We start from the raw sequence: 20,532 nt of genomic DNA, 5'->3' as shown, positions 1-20,532 counted from the left end.
GGGGCGTAAACTCCTTTTTAGCCTAACAGGGGTTTTTATGCCTATGTATGCACTCGGCGAAGCCCATATTCACCATCCCTGCTCAGACAAAATAGGAAGTAGAATGCCAAGTCGGCTAAAACCAATATTTTTCATCTGAGTCCACAGTAAAAGCAAGCTCGAAACCTCCTTTTGCAAAAGCACGTCCAAACAGGCCTCATATGCTTTTACCACAAAATGCTGCTGTGATTTGGATTTTACCAAATAGTGCCTCCATGAGCCATTGCCTCCATGTGATTTGGATTGACATCTAACCCATTCAACTAGTGCACACACAAATGATTATTACACGAGGATCCAAAAATATTGGGCCTACATAATATATGTATGACATCTAACCGATCCAACAAGTGCACACAAACGTGATTATTAGGCAAACCAAAAATAACAGAGCTCCAATCATAAGGTGGGCAAATCCAATAAAAATAATATACACAACTTAAAACATCTAAATTCAAGTGTAGCCTATTTGATGATTTAATTGACCTGATTTTTGGTTCATGCAAATTACCATGGTAGGTTGCATATGTTAGATGGCTTGGATGTCATACACATATGACGCCACACAAATTTCTATTTTTACTGATTTTCAAACAAAAAATTGGATATTGGCATTTTTGTAATTTCCTAAAAAAAAAAAACGCCTTCATGTAATTCTAATCGTGGAGGCATTATTTGGTAAAAATATTAATTCCCAAGATTTCTCCAGTAAAAATCACTATTTTCTTTGTAAATACATGAAAAATTGTGTGTGTGTGTGTGTGTGTGTGTGTGTGTGTGTGTGTGTGAATAATCAGAATTTACTCACAAATGTTAAGGGCGGGATTGCAAAACTCAGCAAAAAAGAGGACTGGTTCGAATCCACGCTGCAAAACGACCCCTGGATTCACAATACCCTCCTATTCACACTAGTATCCTCAAACCTGAGGATATGCATCATATATTCAGGTTTTCAACTTGTGACAATGAGGACCATGGTTTGGTGAGCCAGACACTTGGTTTGTTGGGCCCTACCAGCAAAGCATTCCAAGAAAATCTCCCCAATAGGACGATGCTATCCTGTCAATCTGTGGTCTTTGTATAGATAACTGAAAACAAAAATGCAGCAATATCAACAGAAAAAGGGGCACAGTTGAGGGCTAGGATCTAGGAGATTTCCGGGCATGGTGCACCCACAGGGGCTAGAAGATCAATGGTCTGGATTAATGAAACATAGCCCCGCTTCTACAAACTAAAAAACCAAGTATGCTGTGCATATCCATCAGTCAAGGGTAGATGAGTTCTTCGATGAACTAAGGTAAAATTTCATTTAAAGAAATCAAAACAAAACTCCACATAAGTACAACAATTTTATACTTAGAATCTGTAACCAAAGCCTGACATCTAACCACACACCGTATGCGAACCCACAAGGAACCATGGATCTACTTTTCAAGGTGAAGTGATGATTCCTGGAAGGAAAGATTTGAGAGGTGAATCGCAGCACATGCCAACATGGCAGACACATGATATCCAGCGGACTCATAAGGTGGGTTGCACCACGATCATACCCTAGCACAACATTCATCCAGGCCCACTCATCATCTGGGCCTTGAAGAACATAACAAGTGGCCCACCTGACGAGTTGACTGGCTTGATTTTTGGACCCAGGCATGTTAAAGATGGTAACTGCCTCTTAAGTGACCCAGATCTCACATGTGAGACATGCAGACGTGTGGCTATCACCTCCTTAATCTCTCCTCAAGCAAATCGGCTCTGCACTTCTCATTTTCAACATATTATGAGCCTACTTCTGGGATAACTCTACGAATCTGTCAATTCCAATCTCTCATTCCACATGAAGTATAAACTATAAACAATAACATGTATTTTTGATGTACAAGTCCAACAAGCATGCTAGCATTCACACAACTTTTGTACATATGATAAAACAAACCAAACATCCTCAAAGAAAGTCTGTGCATGGAAGTATGAACTCGTCTTGGAGAATGCAGTTTGTTACAGTGATGGCAGGGAACACTATTGTTGATGAAGATTTGAATCTTCTCACGTCATTTCACATGCCTAGAAAGCAAACTTCATCTTAAGGGATGAAACAAACAGACTGCCAATCAAGAAACATAAAGTGGTTCCGGCTCCACTTTTCTTCTCATCCTGATCAAGTTCAGCAAAAATGATAATCACCATTTAAAGCTATCAATAATCAGCAGTGGATCTATCAATTTAAAATTGCAAGAGAAAACCCTACATTTGCATATTTTATTTGGACATTATAGGAATGCAACTAAGCTTCTAAGAAATGAAATCTCAATTGTTCAGCCATGGCAAGCTTCCATACGGAAGTGACTGCCCACAATTCAAATTACAGAGCAATCCCACCTACCGATAGTCGGCTTAAAAGCTAAGTAATCATTAGTTCATTACAAACTAATTGCCATATAAAAATGAAAATAATCCCGGAAAAAAGTTTGGAGGCACCGAAAGTGTTGTATTATATTTGAAGGGTAAATTGCACTTTGATTGACCATCTAAAATCATAGATGAGATGAATAGCTTAAATATCATGCAATATCGAGTAGACTTGCCCAGTTGCAATCAGTACTGGCCCTAGAAGCGACGAATCCATGGCCAATTCAGGCATTTACCAAAGTCTCATGCATATCAGCAAAGTCGTACAGGCAACTGGTCGATGTCAAAGAAGCCAAACATGGATCATGCAAACCAAAGTTTTGAACAGATTCAGTGTGGCTTGCCTGAATCATACCAGTTTCTGCAATATGACTAGGACTGACCACTGAGCAAGTGAGTCTGGGATTTTAGACCCTGCTACATGGAAGTTCATGTTTATAGAAGTAAAATGATTCAGCAACCTGAGAAAGATATCTATATGATGAAGAAAAGATGAGAATGTTCTGACATTAGCAGTGACACTATCTTTGTAAAACATAGATACCTACATAGCTATAAGAAAAAGTGACTTCTATCTATCCATTCTATGCAAAGAAAAAAGTTATGACTGAATTGGCTGTGTTGGCACTGACACCTTTTTCCAATAAAAACAATATTAAATTACCATTAGTCACTAGCCAATGGTTCCTTGGATGACACACTTACCCCAAGCAGGCCCCATCGAATGAATCGCTCAGTGACTCATTGGAACCCATGTCTAATAAAAGTACTTGGTCTTCTCACATAAGAAGCCAAGTAAAAATGTACGAACTCAGATTTTGAAAAGTTCGCTACCTCCAAACACATTGTTTCACACAGCACATGTGCCAATCTCCCCCCCCCCCCCCCCCCCCCGGGCATATGAAAAGATCAGGCTGTTGTAGTCATCAGGCAGGCCATATGCGTACATTGACGGTATATTGTTGCCACTTCTTTGGAACTGTCTATTCTTTTCACACGAGTAGGCAACCTGCTGCATGGAACAGCCTGATTGTGGATACAGTTATCTTCACAGTTGAGAGCACCTCATGCAGTCACCACATGCAGATGCGAGGGTGACATTGAAAGCTCCCTCTCATGCTCAATCAGGCAGCCCATGGAAAGACAGCTCGATGTCGAAATCATGAGGGCCTTTGAGAGCAGCATCGATGGCTTCTTCTAGAGCTTGATCTGGGGATTCTAGGCATGCAATATCGCGAGGAGTTGGTTCGAGAGGCATGCAGCATCGCGAGGAGTTGGTCAGCCGCCTGCTCATCTGTGGGGAAATTCTCAGAAGTGGGTGATTCAGGAAAAAACCTACATCCTTGACAGGAGAAGAGAGAAGGGTAGCATCAAAGGGAGGGAGGTTCACCAGGTAACTAAGCAGGGACGTTGGAGTAGGCATGGTCGCCAGAGCAGGAGTGAGAAGCACAATAGAGAAGGGACCACGAGTAAGGGCAGGGTTGGTTTTGCAGTAGGGGTAATCAGGGGAGAGGATAAGGGGTAAACAACCAATAGGGGAGAGGGAGGGGGAAGATTATAAAAAGGAGGGGGAAAGGTGACAGACCGTTTCAGCGTAAGGAATCAGGAGGAGCTAATGAACACGAGTGGGTTAAGAGTGGAGAAGATGAGGCAGAAAGGGGAGAGGTTCAGGCAGGCAAGAACTCTTTCTGAACTCATCTCTTTGTCAAAACTTTCTGGTGGGATTGAAAGAATTCAATTTCAAAAGGGCGTTCGGGAACATGTGTTCGTTCAAGGAAGTGGTTGTTCCCAGGGAGAGGGGAATGTGGAAATACAGGGGATTTGCTCTTGTTCATCTCAAAAATTTGGAAGAGGTGGAGAAGGTGGTGGCAGAGATGAACGACAAGACCTTTGAAGGGCGGAAGCTAGTGGTGCAGAAGGTTAGGTATGGACCTGAGGTGATTAACAGACTATCAGAGAAGGACGGGAAGGAGGCAGAGGGTGAGATTAGTGAGGGAAGGGGAAGAAGGAAGATAGGCTTAACAGGGGCATAGGTAGTTCGGGGATGAAGAAGACAACAACATCGTATAGGGATGCAGTGATTAGGGATAAAGATAGGGCAGAATAGGTAGACAATAGGTAAGAAGTCAAAAAGAGGAGTGGTAGCTGTGGCGCCAGGACGATTCAGGAGGGCCGGTGATAATTGTTCACCCGCTAAAAGTGGAGAAGGCATGGAACAAGCTGCAGAGGAGCCTTATTGCCTTCGTGAAGCCCAGGACTGTCATGGGTGAGATGACGAGGTGGATGAATGAGCACGGAGGTGTTGATGAAGGCGCCTTCGTCCTGAAACCTCTCTCAGATTCAGAGATTGGGATCTCCTAGACCAAAGGACGTGGAGAGAGTTTGGGCACCAAGGGCACTGTTGGGAGGAAGAACAGTATCGAGCATCAGCAGATGGGTAGATTGTTCTCCAGTCGGGTGGGAGTAGTCATGGTTCCAGGTTAAGGGCTTACCGATTGAAATATGGTTTTCGGAGGTTCTCCTGCAGGTGAGTTCTAACCTCAGCTAAGTAATAGAGATCAACTCGATGACAAAAAGGAGGAGGTGATTGTAGCTTGCATAGAGTCCAAAAAAAGAGATTGGCAAAGGCACTGGTAACAATCTCGATTGTCATTGGAGAGGAGAGGTTGACTCTGGAAGTCAGGAAGGAGATGGAAGGTTTCGAAGGGAGTGTAGGGGAAGTGGTGGCCATGGCGGAGCTCATCTTCAGAGGCAGAAGGTAGTGGGTTTGGATGATGGAGCACCGATTTAGCTATGGTCCAGCAAAGCAGCGTTGGAAACCCTGGATAGGTGGAGAGCGATCTCCATTTCGTCAAAAGTGGGTGACACAAGGGAGATGTGGTGGCCATGGCCGAAGCTTATCTTCAGAAGCAAAAGATGGTGGGTTTGGATGACAGAGTACCGATTCGGTGTGGTCCAGCGGAGCAACGTTGAAAGCCCTGGACAGGTGGAGAGCAATCTCCGTTTCATCAAAAGTGGCACAAAAAAGGCGTTGGGGGAGACGTGGCCTGGCATCTCTTTGGCAAAGTAGCGAAACCTCGGTTGCAGTGTAGCGAGGGGTATCTGGCGAAATTGAGCCAGTGCACCAGGTGCCATAGGCTCGGTCAGATCCCAAGGGTCAGAGACGAAGGTCGAGAGATGGGTGGAGTGATCTTAGCTTCATTTGTAGTCGCAAAAGCATTGGGTAAAATGTTGGAAAGAGAGCAAGAACCAAGTCTTATTTCTAGTTTTAAGGTACCTAAAGAGCTAATCCAATAGATCGAGACCCACCATCGCTAAGAAAATTCCTTATGGAGACAAGAGAGACCTTCAAGGCCAAGGTTGTAAATAGGAACGGATGGGCTACTAGGAGCAAACAAGCTATGGATGCTTGATCTACACAGATGACAAACGGAAACATCGATTGGGGTTGGAATGTGGCTACTCCCGTGTCGAAGGGGGAACAACATAGCATATGCATCCCGTAGCTACACAATCTCCATAACATGGGTAGGAGGGTGGTCGATGAGATGGACAAGAGCGACAACTACTAAGGTGGGCAGCAGAGGGGGGGTTGTGAAAGCAAAGAGGGGAAGGAGAGAAAGTGTGATTGCGTGTCAAAACTAATATATAACAGGATGGTGATGGTGGAGCAGTTAAAGTTGCAGACCGTTGGGGTACCTTAACTGGGAAACATCTTCTCGCATCAAGAATGAGATCTCCTAGTAAATCCTACTAAAGCAGGTGTCTTACACTAAAAATGACCATGGGTAAGATGGCGGGATTTGACACTGCTTTTCTCCCATGTGTCCAAATGTGGGCAGTATGTCATTAACAGATCCTTATGAGTAAATGCTTTTATTTAGCAATGATGATTTATTTCAAAGATGCCAAAAGCCTAAAAAATATAGAGAGAGACAAGGAAAGAAAAAGAAAAAATTACAAATCCACCCAACTATCAGAAAATTGATCTACCCCAATCACACTTGATTCTGTCTCCCATTCCTTTGCCAACTCTATAGCCATCTTGCATGCCTCCGCTGGACCTCCTTTATGATTTCTAAAACACTGATTATTCATTTCCCTCCATAGAACCCAAATCCTGGTCAGAAGACAAACGCCAAATCTTCTTTCTTGTCCAAAAGACGGACGTCAAATCTTCTTTCCTGTCTTCCCCTTACCCTCTCCATGCCAAGACTGAAATAAAGAAGCAATCAAATCCAGCATAACCCAATAAACTCCAAATTAAACAAGAAAACCATCCCACACTTGGCAAACTCGCAATGAATAAAAAGATGATGCATTGATTCTTCATCTTGAAATCACATTAGACACACGTTTGGAAGAATCATATTTCTCTTACACAAATTGTCGATCTTGAGCACTCTCTTTCTCCCCACTAACCAAGCTAAAGCGGCTACCTTCAAAGGAGCCCCATATCATACATAAGTTGTATGGCTAACCTCGGCATCAAATATCCCATACTAATTTTTTGGTAAAAAGATTTGACTGAAAACTTGTCAACCTTTTCCACTAACCATATCATCTAGTTCCTTTGAGAAATCATCGGGTGGACCTTGCTCAAAACTACTGACAAACTCAATAATTCCTCTACTTCTTCATTTAAGTTTCTCCTACAAGGAGCCCAAAAAACATCCTCTCCCTCTCCCTTAAAAGAAGAGCATTTAAACACCAACAAATTTTCTATAATGATATATTCGCTAACAAGGGGCACCTTTCCCTCAACTTTATATCTCCCAGCCAAACATCCTCCCAAGATCTAATCCCCTCACCATTACCTAAGGAAAACCTCACTCCTTCCCAAACCTTGTCTTTATGCAAAGCCAACGCTCTCTAAAGGGACGATGCCCAATACAAGGAAGACTCCTTAATCCACCAAGAACCCTCTTAAACCCCATACTTTCTACTCACTAAATCCCTCCATAAGCTACCCTCTTCAACCCCAAATGTCCATACCCACTTACCCAATAGCGCTAAATTCATCTCTCCCAAAACCCTAAGCCCCGATCCCCTTTGATCCCAAGGTTAACATACTTCTTCCCACTTCATTAGATGAAACTTTTATTTATCTTCCGCTCCCCTCCACAAGAAATCCCTCGTAATTTTCTCAAGCTTGTTAACCACCCCTATTGGGCACTTGAAAAGGGCTGGTAGGTTAGACATTGCCGTCTTCATTAACATTAATCTTCCCCCGAAGGATAAGTGCCTATTCTTCGAACAAGATGGTCTGCTTTCGAATCTCTCAATCACTTTATCCTGACTTCTCAATACATTGTAGTAGACCAAGGTAAGTAGTCAGAAAGGAGCCTTCCCTACACCCGAAGATTCTAGCAAAAGAACTTCCCTCTTCCTTCAACAATTCAACTCCCACTAGTTCGTTTTTACCGGAATTAACCTTTAAACCAAATACCACCATGAAGAAAACAACAATCATCCGCAAATTATCTACCTCTGATTCATTCGCCTCACACATAAGCAAAGTATCACCCGCATATTGTAGGTGTGATATTTGAAACTAAAGAGTTGTCAACTTTAAAAGCCTTTTACTAAACTAACCACCACTGCCATATCAATCATTCCGCTCAAAGCTTCCATTATCATCACAAATAGGTATGGCCACAAAGGGTCACCTTGAAGCAACCCTCATGACGCTTGGAAGAAATCATTTAGGGATCCATTTACCAAAATAGAAAATTATGTTGATTTAACACAAACCCAAATCCATGACCACCATTTCTGACCACATCCCAAACAGCCCAACATATAGTCCAGAAAGTTTCAATCCACATAGTCATATGCTTCCCCTTCAAACCTTTCCTATTACAAGAATCGATCATTTTGTGAGCTATCAAAGCACCATACACTATTTGGCGACCATTCGCAAAAGCTCCTTGCAACTTGGAAAACACATTTCCGATAACCGCACAAAACCTTGAAGCTAATATTTTAGCCAAAATCTTATACGGGCTTCCCAAACAACTAATAGGTCGACAATCCTTCAAACTTTCTACCCCTCTATTTTGGAATTAGCACTAGAAAAGTAGCACCCAATGCCACCACGAGGAATCCTTTTTCGAAAAATTCATATACGAAACCTTCTTGACAATATCCCAAAACTTTTGAAAAAATGCAATTGGGTAGCTGTCTAGACTTGGGGCTTTATCACAACCCAAATCAGAAATCATCACCTCTATTTCTTCAATTAAAACTGCTTTCTCTGAGGATCCAGCCTACTCCCTTGAAAGATAATTGAAATTGAGATTATCAAGTGTTAGTCTTTACCATCCTTCCTTGCATAAAAGCTCTTTTTAGAATTATACTATCGAATCACATACATTTGCTTTCCCTTCTACCATCTCCCCCAACCACCACAGCATTGATTTTGTTATTCGAGCTCTTGCAGTAGCCATTGCATTAAAGAATTTAGTATTTTTATCACCTTAGCCGCCTTCATCTTTAGGTCTGCAGATCTGCTCCAAATTGATGGTATGAAAAGCGGAAAATCCCCAAAGAAAGTTTCTGATGTACCTTTCACTAATGTTGTAATAAGCTTTAGGGAGTAAGAAGGCATGAGACCAAAAGAAATGAAGATTGGAAAGAGTGGACTTAATTAGCTCCAACCTGCAAAGGAGAGGAAGGAAGCTTTCCAGCCACCAAGCTTCATATTAAGACATCAAGCAAGGGTTGATAATGCAAAATAAGGAGCCTAGAGGAGAAGAGAACTCCCAAGTATCCTATAGGGAGCTTCCCTTCAACCATGCCAAGAATACTTTTTATTTCATCTCTGCAGGGGTAGGAGCCGAGATAATTAAAACACTCTTATGAAGGTTAACTTGAAGACCTGAGTTACAAAGTTATGGAATAAGTTTCTCATGTTGTTAGCAGAGTGCAGGTCAACAGTAGAGAAAATCATCAAGTCATCAACAAAAAGGAGATGGGATATGGATAAACACCCAACTCTGAAGGGATTACCAATTAACCCATTTTTATAGCATTTTCCTAACAAAGTTGAGAATATCTCTATAACAATCATGAAGAGGAAAGGAGAAAAAGAGTCTCCTTATCTGATACCTTTGTTGCTTTTGAAAAAACTACAAGTCTCTCCGTTGATAATAATCGAGAAAGAAGGGGTGGAGATAGCAGTAAAGACCCAATAGATCCAAGTATTTGGAAAATTAAGGGCTTTGAGGCTTCAATGATGAAATCCCATCCAACGGAGTCACAAGCCTTATTAAGATCAATTTTGGCACACATTCTAGGCAGACCTCCATCAAGGTGAATTCCACGAATAAGGTCATGACCGAGCAAAATATTATTCGAGATACTGCACCTAGCAATGAATGCAAATTGAGTTTGGCTAACAATGGATGGCATAATAACTTTCATTATGTTGACCATGACTCTAGATATGATTTTGTAAATCTCATTGGTCAAAGAGATTGGGCAAAAGTCGTTGGGAGTTTCAACACTGTCTATTTTAGGGATCAGAGCAATTAGTGAATTGTTGAGTTGCTTAAGCATTTTGGCAAAGTTAAAGAAATTGATCACAATAGCAGAGATATCCTACCCAATAATTGGCCAACGGACTTTATAAAGATGGGCATTAAAACCATCAAGTACGGGGGCTTTATTTGGGCTAGTAGATTTGATGACTTCTTCAATCTCAAGGACAGTAATAGGACGGATGAGCTGATTACCTTCCTTGTAAGACAGTTTGGAGATAATGTCTATGAGTCCCAAATCGACTCAAGGCCAATCCCTTTGAGCAGAATTTAAGGGTACGTTTAAAATTAACAATAATTATTGCTTTTATCTCATCTAGTTATCGGTATAATTCCCGTCTTTGTCCTTGATTTTGCTTGCCTGCTCTTGATAGATGCATGGAAAAATTTTGATTTGGTATCATTAAAATTTACGTTAATTTCCCTAGCCATTTGCCTTAGCACAAAGAGCTCCATAGATTGAAGATGATTAACCTTTTCTCTAGCAATATGCTTCATTTCAACATTGGTGGGAGAAGGATCGGTTTGGAATGTAAAGAAATCACCCTTAGCTTTAGTGAGCTATTCACTTCATTTTGGCTTACTAGCAAGCCAGCTCTTCAGGGCTAATTTTATCTTTTTGAGTTTAGTTGCAACAACAAACATGAGAGTTCCCACAACGTGCTCATCCCAAGTTTTTGCAACAACATTGAAAAACTCCTCCATCTTACACTAATGGTTAAAAAAGGAGAAAGGTGATCTACAAGCAACAGTAGGGGAAGTAAGATCTAAGAGCATAGGAGCATGGTTAGAAAGGCCAGGAGTCAAGTAAGAGGCCTTATAAGATCCAAAGGACGTGATGAAAGTCAAGTCGGCAAGGAGCCGATCCAACTTGCATTCCATTCTTCGAGGAGCCGCACTAGTATTAGATAGGGCTATTCACGAGTCGAGCTAGCTCGAATAACAAGCTCGACTCGGCTCGAGTCAACTCGGATTGACTCGGCTTGAATGGCTGACTCGGGCCGAGTCAAGCTTATATTTTATAGCTCGAGTTGAGTTTGAGCCGAGTTCAACCAGGGGGCATTTCAACTCGACTCGACTCGAACTCGAGCTCGACTCGGCTCGATTAGTAATAATATTAAATATTATATATTATATATATTATATATAATATTTTATATATATATATATATATATATATATATATATATATATATATTATACGTTATAAGTTTTAACTTAAAAAAAAAAAAAAAAAAAAAAAAAAAGAGCGAAGAAACCCTTGCTACTCTACCCAACCACACGCAACGCACCCCCTTTCCCTTTCCCTTTCCCTTTCCCTTTCTTCTCTTTCTCTACCCACTGCCAGCCACACGCCTGCCCAGACCACCACCACCCACCACCAGTTTTCTCCACTCTTCAGCGTGCCCGCATGCACCCCCTTTCCCTTTCTTCTCTTTCTCTACCCACCACACTCCCGCCTGGCGCTCACCAGCAGCAATCCACCGGACCACCACCACCGGCGCACGACCACCAAACTACCTGCCTGTTGTGGCTTGCCCGATCGATCTCGCCGAGCGAAGAAGACCATTGATTTCCCCCCCCCCCCCCCTCTTTTTATCCATTGATTTTTGTCAATCCCGATTCGTTTAGCACGTAGCACAAGCATCAATCCTCAATTCGACTATCCATATTCAAGATGTAGCCAGTGAATGTACTTTTGGGCCCAATTGATGGAAAGATCTCAAGCACAAATAAATGCCCAATGTAACCCAGGACATCTTACTAGCCCCACTTAATCAAATCCACGATCATGATTTCATAACTAGGATTGTGAAACTTATACAATGTTTTTCTTAAATATGAATTAAGGTACCATCAACAATGTTTTTCTCATATCTAAATGAGGTAATAATATCATTGATATTTTACAAACTTAATTCTATGGAAAGATCAGTAATGATATCATTGATATTCTACTGACTGATTCTATGGAAAGATCACTAGCACAAACAACTAACGTAACTGTCCTCTTCAAGAAGTGGCTACTGGATAGTCTATTGGCTTCTTTGATGAAAAGATCAAAAGGCCAAATGGTTAACATATGAAAAAGCTCGAGCTCGACTTGAGGTACACTCAACTCGACTCGAACCACTAGCTCGACTCAACAACTTTGGCAAACAAGCCAAGGTTCAATGTTGAGCTCGAGGCCGAGCTTGAGCTCGAGCTCGTACTCAAGTACATCATGGACAAGCCGAGCCGAGCTTAGCCCACCTCGACTCGACTCGGCTCCATGCCCACCCCTAGTATTAGACCAAAAGTAGATATTACCCAATGGTGTAAGGTCTTCAAGGCCAATGGCAACGATGCAATTGTTAAAATCTTCTATATACTTAATGTTGGGATCAACACCAACCCTCTTTTCATGGATGAATCTGATGCAATTGAAATCTCCCGCAACAATCCAAGGACTATTCAATCTGGAAGCGATTTGGGAAACATCATTCCAAAGTGTTCTCTTTGACATGGAGAATTGGCAGCATAGATCCCTATAAAACATAACACACTTGGAGCATCCTTGGAAGTTAGCTGACAATGGATAAGTTGATCCATTTTATGAATAATAGAAACTTGGACCGAGTTACTCCGAGCAAGGAGTATTCTACAGTGAGAGCCCAAGTTAACATTAGAATCATAGGACCAATTGTGAGGCAGAAAAGAATGACAAGCAACATAAAGATTGGCTTTCCTAATATGAGTTTCGACAGTGCAAATCATAGATAAGTTGAGGTTATGAATCATGCCTCTAATTTCTTTTTGCATTACAGGCCTATTAAGGTTTCCAATGTTCCAAGCAAGGATCTTCATTTAATATCATTGATGGATTGTGAAGTAAAATATGAGTTTCCCTTTGCAACCAAAGCCACTTGGTGTGTAAGGCTAGCAACTTGCTCCTCATCAAGTTCCATGTTCCCATCTAGGTCAAATAAGACGCTAAAATTGTTGGATTGATTGGGAAGGGCAAAAGGACTAAGAGATCTCGTCCAAACACAACCATGAGGGGAATTATCATCTCTCCTTCTTCCGTTAGTTGTAGGAGAGAAGGGGACCTCCCCCGGATCACTATGGATCTCAACATTATCATTAGGTTGATTTTCCAAGATAGGTGATGGGTTTGTGGTGTGCTTTTGCACCCATACTTATTTGGAGGTCTTAAGAGATGATGAAGTCCCCAATGATGTAGATGTCCCAAGGGAGGTAGTGGTCCCCAAAGATGTAGAAGTGTGGGGGGAGCTACCACTTTAGTGGAGTGATTTTTGGGCAAGCCTTTTCAGAATGGCTAAAGATTTCACAATCCTTACAAGCCAACAGCTTCCAAACGATTGCTAGATAATTTTTCCTTTACATTTGATCTAGACGGAATCTGGGAGAACAAATTGACCACAACCTCCACACATGCACAAGCAAATGAGCACATGCCCGAGGCATTGGCTTTATCCATGAATAGTGAGTTTCCTATGGTACTAGCAATCTTGCTTAAAATTCGTGACGTTCTATAAATGAAGTTTAGATTAGGAAGTTTAATCCACAAAGGGATAGCAACCAAATCTTCCTTCTCAAGAGAAATTGTGGAAGACGACCTTCTTAGCATCAAAGGATTTCCACTAACAAACCATATACCCCTTTCAAGGATTGACTGGCTTTCATCAAAGTCTTGGAATTTGAACACGTAAAAACCAAACCTTGAAATTTCAAGCTAGTTTTTTACTTTCCATGCACGTTCAAGGGCTGCTTTCACTATAGGAAGATAAGTTCACTTGCCAAAAAAATAGCCAAGGAGCATGTAGTTCTACAATTTTTTCCCCATCTTGGACTTCTCCATCCTCCACTAGGATGATGAAATGCTCATTAGGATCCAAGGTAATGAAATCAAGGTTTAGGGAAGGATTTGGATCGGCTTTAAACAGATTGACCCATCCCCTGGAGTTCCCTCTAGCATGTGTTTGGATGTTGGCAACGTTATGACGTGCATCATTGGAGTTGTGGAGGGTAGTTAGCCTTCTTAGATCGGCTAGGCTTCTCGAGATGGCCCTAGAGGATCCATTGACGAAGTTGGTCTGGACAGCTCCCATGGGAGTTTTAGGAGAGGATGGGCCTGGAGGGGTTTATAGATTATGGCCTAGCTTCAACAACAGTGAACTATATAGCACCCACCCCAGTGTTTAGACCAAGCCCAGCGGTCACCAGCCGAGCAGACAGTTACACTGAAGCCATGTTCACTTCCCCAATAATTGGTCCAGGCCCAACAATCAAAGGTCCATCAGATGGGCCATCAGGTTTGGAGGTCAGCATTCTAGTAGATGAGGCAAGCCTGGTGATCACCTATCCAAAAGAAATTTGAGGGCTAGTGCCCAGTGGCCCAGATTGAGCAAATAGCCCCTGATCTGAAGGCCCAGCAAAACCGGAACCATTTAGCAAGGCCCTAAGAATAGAAGGTCCAGCCCTCGGCCCATTAGGAGGTCCATCTGACAAAGCAAGAGAGTTCATTAGGAGATCCTTGTTTCCTGCCATGGTTGAGATTTTGACCATTGCGGTAACAGGGTTACCTACAATAGAGCCGTTGGAAGATACATTAGCTGTAACGATCATTGGCTGCCAGTCGGAGAAGTTTTCCAATTGTTGTTGTGTTAGAGAGGAAGGCTATGAAGCACCGGACGGTCGTCATCGATTGAGGGCAGAGGTCAGATATTATAGGTGGAGCTTGCTGGTCTATTTCGGTCGTTGCTTATAGTGGTCAGAGGTGCAACCAAAACTCCTACAAGTGTCCAGCAAGTCTGTCCGAAGGAGCTCATATTAGGCGCAGAGACGGAGGTTGAAGGGGCAACCATAACAGGGAGGTGGTTGCCATTGTTTCCGGCGAATGGCGAGGAAACAACAGCCACTTCCTCAACAAATTCCTTATCTTGCTAGAAAATGGCATTAATAGGTATTGAATTATTAATCCCATTGTCCGAAGAGAGAGCAACAATGCTCCCGTTAAGCCTATCTCTAGCTGCCCGCATCAACTCTGCAAGGACCTCCAACGGAAGAAAATTCGCCTTCTATTTTACAATCGCATCGCATAGGAGCCATATCTTGCCAAGGCAATCTGAGTTGTTGAAGAGTGGATCGTAGACAAAGTCATCATCCTTCCTCCATCGGCTTGTTGGTCCTCAAGTCGTAGCGCAGCTCTTGCAGCAGCGATGATGGGCTTAGGGACGAAGGAGATGTCAGCCTGAATCTGCAATGCAAGAACGGTGTATTAGACCTTCTCATCTTTGGTCGTGCAAAAACAAGAGTTGTCCTCTGGCAATCTGCAGCGCAAGATGAAGCACGAGATACTATCGTTGGTGATGAGCGGTGGTTTCTACTTGAAGTACACCTACGATTTGCCAAGGAGACATTCGGGGGAAAAAATGGGGGGAGAGCAGGGGGAAGAGAGATAAATAAGAGAGTGAAGAGAAAGGAGAGAGAAATAAGAAAGAATAGAGAGAAACTAACGTTTATCTTTCCTTTAAGCATTTTCAATTTCTAAAAATGAGAGAAACTAGCTCCTTCCTGTACTGAGAAGTAAAGCCACAATTCCTTCACTTTATCCAAGAAGCCCTCCACTTCCAACCACGCGAGCTCAAACCTAAAAGGGTCTAGCCACCAATCCTCTTCCTCCATCTCCAATATAATCAGGCAAATGGTCAGATGTTGGCCTTGATAAACCCCTTTCATAAACTAAAGGGAACTTTTCCACCCAATCTGTTAAAGGCAAAAACCAATCCAACTTCGATTTGACTGGTATTGCTTGCCCATTAGACCACGTGAATTTAACTTCCCCCATTGGAAGATCAACCATCTCGTTTTTTACTATCCATTCTGATAAATCTCTCAAACTCATAGTAATGCGGCTGCCATTTCATTTTTCAAAAGAGAATTTCACAACATATAAGTTGCCTCCCACTACCCACGGCAATTGCCATTTGCTTCGACATATATATAGTTCCAACCATAAAGCCAGCCGAGAACTTGGCCTATTAGGCCCATATGACCCATATAAAATCAAATGATAGCTTTTTAAACATCACTGATAGACAAAACTACCCTTCCCAACTGTCCTCCAACCACAATTTAGAGTTCCAAATTACTAGGATTCCACCAGCTAAACCAATGGCATTTAAAGCTACCCGCTCTTTCCATTTGAACTATATCGCCTTTCACCTGCAATTGCTCCATCACCCTTTTTTCCACCACACTTTCGCCATGTAGGAAGGCCCACATTTGGATAGTCAGTTATATTCTTATAATTAGATGTTGTATTAACTAAAAGTAAAACAAACAGGCCCTTATATTTTATGAAGCAAAGCCGAATATGGTGGTTTTAATCTATGGATGGTGGTTAGGTGTTTGGAAGCGGTGCTGGGTCTAAAAGTGAATATCGCCAAAAGTGAAATGCTAGGTATTTTCAAATGACAGCCGAAGAGGTGAGGCAGATGGCGAGGGTCTTTGGTTGTCGAGTGGGGTCTTTTCCATCCACGTATTAGGGCCTTCCTCGATGTATTGGAAAACCGGCAAAACATCTGTAGAGTTGTGGAAAGATTTGAAAAGAAACTATCAGGGTGGAAAGGTAAATACCGATGGTTGGGAGGTAGCTTAACTCTCATTGAAGCAACCTTTCAAATATGCCTCTCTATTGATCCTTCAAGTGTCCCAAATCAGTGCTAGTGCGATTAGAAATACTTTGAAGAAACTTTTTGTGGCAAGGATTGGAGGGAAAGAAGAAATTCCATCTAGTAGGGTGGGAAGAGGTTTGTAAGGACAACTAAGGATTTATCTTTATTTAGAGCGTTGGGAATATGTAAAGGGTGTCAACTTGAAAGCAAAGTTCAAGGAGGGGATCGGGTTTTCCCTAGGTAATGGGGAAAGAATCCGGTTTTGGAAAGATGTGTGGGTGGGAGACACTCCTCTTCAAAACGTATTTCCAAGACTTGCTATAATAGCATTAAATATACAAATCCCAGTTTTGAGGTGCTATTCGATTACTGATGGTGTGATGGCATGGTTATGGTTGCTCCCCCCTTTCCAAAGGAACCTTTCTTGCGGAGATCCAAGACCTTAATATGCTATTAAGTATTCAATTATTTACCCCATCAGAGGGGGAGGGAGGATGAGGTGGCTTAAGGAGACATTAGGAAGCCTTTTGGTTTAATTGTTTTTCAAGATGCTTAGCAACCCTCAAGAGGACGACGAGATTACGAATACATATTTTGTGTGGATATATGGAGCTCCTCTAAAGGTGGCAACATTTGCGTGGCTAGTAGGGATGAAGCCAGTATTGATGGTTGACAACCTCTAAAAAAGGGTCATGGTTATTCCAGATGTTTGTATTATGTGCATGAGGGACTCGAAGTCGGTGGATCACAAGTTCATTCATTTCCCGGTTGCTCAAGAGGTTTGGTCTAGCTTTCTCAAAGCTTTTCATATCTCGTGGGTAATGTCGGACACCGTGGAAGTGTTGCTAGCATCTTAGCATGGGTTTATGTAAGTGCTTTTATGTTTAGCACACACTGATTGTCAAATTTCGTAAGACAAAAGTGCTTTAAGGTCAGATCACAAGTATGGAATCATATCTACTCTACATGCCTGAAGATCATCTCAAGATCAGCTTATGATCAGCTCAAGATTGTCACATCTTCTCAAGAAGTTGACACCCGAATTCAAGACAAGATCAAGTCAAAGTTCAAGACAAGTTGTACCACATATTTGCTAAAACATAGGTGGTATAACCTTAGAAAGACCTTAGGTTTAGGTATTTTCCAAAAGTCTTTAAACTTGGGTTTTAATTGTGTTTTTGGTCTGGAATTCGGCAAGCCTAACTTCAAGACCGAGCCAAATAACAAATTCTGTTGAAAATTCGGCCAGCCTAAGTTTTGGTTCGGCTAGCCTAAACTTGAAATTTGGCTAACCCGAGTAAGTTCGAGTCAAATTCCAGCAATGCAAACTTTTGATTTTTGCGGGAATTCGGCTAGCCAATTGGCAAATTCGGGCAGCCGAATTCGACCTTGGGCCAGCCGAATTGTAGATGGATCTTATCCCACGCGATCCGATAGTTGTTGGAACAAATCCGGTGGAATTCGGCCAGCAGAAGCCAGTCTTAGGCTAGCCGAATTTCTAACCTCTTTGGCTATAAATAGAGGCTTTCTCTCATTCTAAATTACAACAAAAAATTACCATAATCCTTCTACAAGAAAGAGAGAAGCTCAAGTCCTCGGCAAGCTATCTATGTGGTATTTATAATTTAATTTATAACTTATTCAATTCCCTTTTCTCAAGATCATTTGTCTTATTCTAAAAGAATAATCTATACTCTTCTTTGAGACATAAGAGAATTGAATCAAGTAGCATTTGGGTTTTTCATTTATATAATCTATAGAACCCTATATTCTTTCCGTTTGATCGAACATTGCGTTATCTACTTTCAAGAAAGAAGCTCTTCTGCTACAAGCTTCTACCACGTCTTCAAATCTTTGTTTGAAGATAAGTACATTATTTTACTGTATTTAATTTTAGGTTTGTCTGAGATAGCCTGTGAAAATCCCAATGGGGTTTTTATTTATGATAGCCCGTCAAAATCACAAAAGGGTTTTTATTTGTGATAGCCCGTCAAAATCATAAAAGTAGTTTTTATTGTGATAGCCCGTGAAAATCACAAGGAACTGTATTAGGTTGTCAAGGTGAACCTATGAAACCCTTATTATGGTGAAAGCCAAAATTAGGAGGGTAATAATTTTGGGAGTGGAGTAGGTGTGGTTGTTTTAAGTACCGAACTACTATAACTCCTTGTGCCTTGTGGTAAATGCTTTAATCTTTTGATGGTGAATGTTATTTATTTCATTCTTGTGGTGAATGTTGTAATCATTTTATATTCTCTTGCTAGTTTGAAAAATTGATTTTAAAGACATTCGTAAAATAAGGTTGTCCTGCCTAATATTTTAGGTGAAGGTTGTCCTACGAATCATTTAGAATCAAGGTTTCAAAACTCAGGCAATTGAGATTTTTGTATTCTTTACATAATCCGTATTTATTTCGATTCTCCACACCCCAAAGGAAGCAAGAGCAGGCAATGTGGAGGGAAAGGAATGGGAGATGTTTCAACAAATTGAGTTCTTCTTTGTCCCTTACAGTAAGAAGGGCAAAGCTTTGGCTCGCAAGTTGGATCTCTTGTATAAATGTACTAAAAGATTGCAATGTTTCTCTTCTTTGAGTTATTTGTAAGCTTTTACGCCCATTCGACACTCTTCTAGTAAAATTAAGTTCCTTTCAAAAATTATAAATGATGGTTAAAAAATGAAATCCACATAAATCATTCATATGGAACCCTTTTGCAATATTCGTCCAATTTTTCTTAAGATCTCTCGAGTTTTTCCCATAATATTTAGTCCATGTTTGGTAGAAGCCTAAAAATGAGTTGATCTCATTTTAGTTAACAGTAATTATGTATTAGATATCTTGATCTCTAATATAAAATCATTGTTAATATGAACTCATTATGTATTAGAGATCAAGATCGCTAATATATAATAATGGTTAAATAAAATGAGATCAACTCATTTTAAGGTATGTTTGGTATTTCAATTCAAATCATAGCCTAGTAAAAATGAATTTACGCTTTAAACATTTTAACCCAACCCCCTTCATTTTTTTCAAGACATACGAATCAAGTCTGAGCAATAATCTTCCCTCTACAACAATCATCATTCAAAAGGATGGGGAGATCGATGAGGATATTTCCAGTAGAATTAGAGTTTGGTGAATGAAATAGAGATGCACCTCTAGAGTGTTTTCTTATCATTGCATGCTAAACTTAGGTGGAAAAAAAATACAAAATAGCTCTTCAACCAGAAATGCTATATGGGGTAGACTGTCAAGCAATTAGAAAGCTGCATGAGTTCTAGGGCCCATGTTGTTGGGGTAAAATTTCATAAGAAGAAAAAATAAAAATAAAAAAAGAATAGCTATTTATGTAGTCGAGAGCTGCATTTCTCCATTGTTTGTTTGTTGTCTAGTCTATGGCCCGTGTTGCTAATTCCCATCTCGTTATAGCAGAAATCTGTTGTAGAGGAAATCTGTAGGAGTGTAAGAGAGAAAGGGAAGGGAGAGAGGGAGAGGGAGAGGGAGAGGGAGAGAGAGAGAGATGGCTAGGGCAACTTGTGGTGTATTGGTTAGTCAAATGACTAACTCGCGTGCGCGCGCGCACACACACACACACACACATGTATATATTAACTTTGAAGAAAAGATACAATGCTCCACAAGAGTACACAACATACATACACAAACAAAATTGTGTGTATTTCCACACTCCCCCTCAAGTTGAAGAATGGATATCGATCATGCCCAACTAGGAATAAATACAAACATGATAATGATGATGATGATGAGCATGGACCATTTCTCCCCCTCAAACACAAGATGGCAGGATATAAGATCTTCAACTGATGGTTGTCGGTAGCAGTGTTCGAGTTGTCGGTATCGC

General features: G+C 41.3%; 1 protein-coding gene across 1 annotated transcript in view; it reads right to left on the bottom strand.

Annotated features, from left to right (window-relative positions):
- Positions 1 to 1,849: 1,849 nt before the first annotated feature.
- The window catches only part of LOC131251441 (phytanoyl-CoA dioxygenase), a 73,537-nt gene continuing 54,854 nt past the window's right edge, over positions 1,850 to 20,532 (bottom strand). The window contains exon 9 of the mRNA XM_058252131.1: positions 1,850 to 2,193. Coding sequence (XP_058108114.1) covers positions 2,151 to 2,193 — 43 coding nt within the window. The 3' untranslated portion in view covers positions 1,850 to 2,150. The remainder of the gene's footprint in view (positions 2,194 to 20,532) is intronic.

Source organism: Magnolia sinica, chromosome 7 (genome assembly GCF_029962835.1).
Source record: "Magnolia sinica isolate HGM2019 chromosome 7, MsV1, whole genome shotgun sequence".
Classification (NCBI taxonomy): Eukaryota; Viridiplantae; Streptophyta; class Magnoliopsida; order Magnoliales; family Magnoliaceae; genus Magnolia; species Magnolia sinica.
The sequence above is the reverse complement of the archived record's forward strand: the minus strand, read 5'-3'. Positions and strand labels throughout refer to the sequence as shown.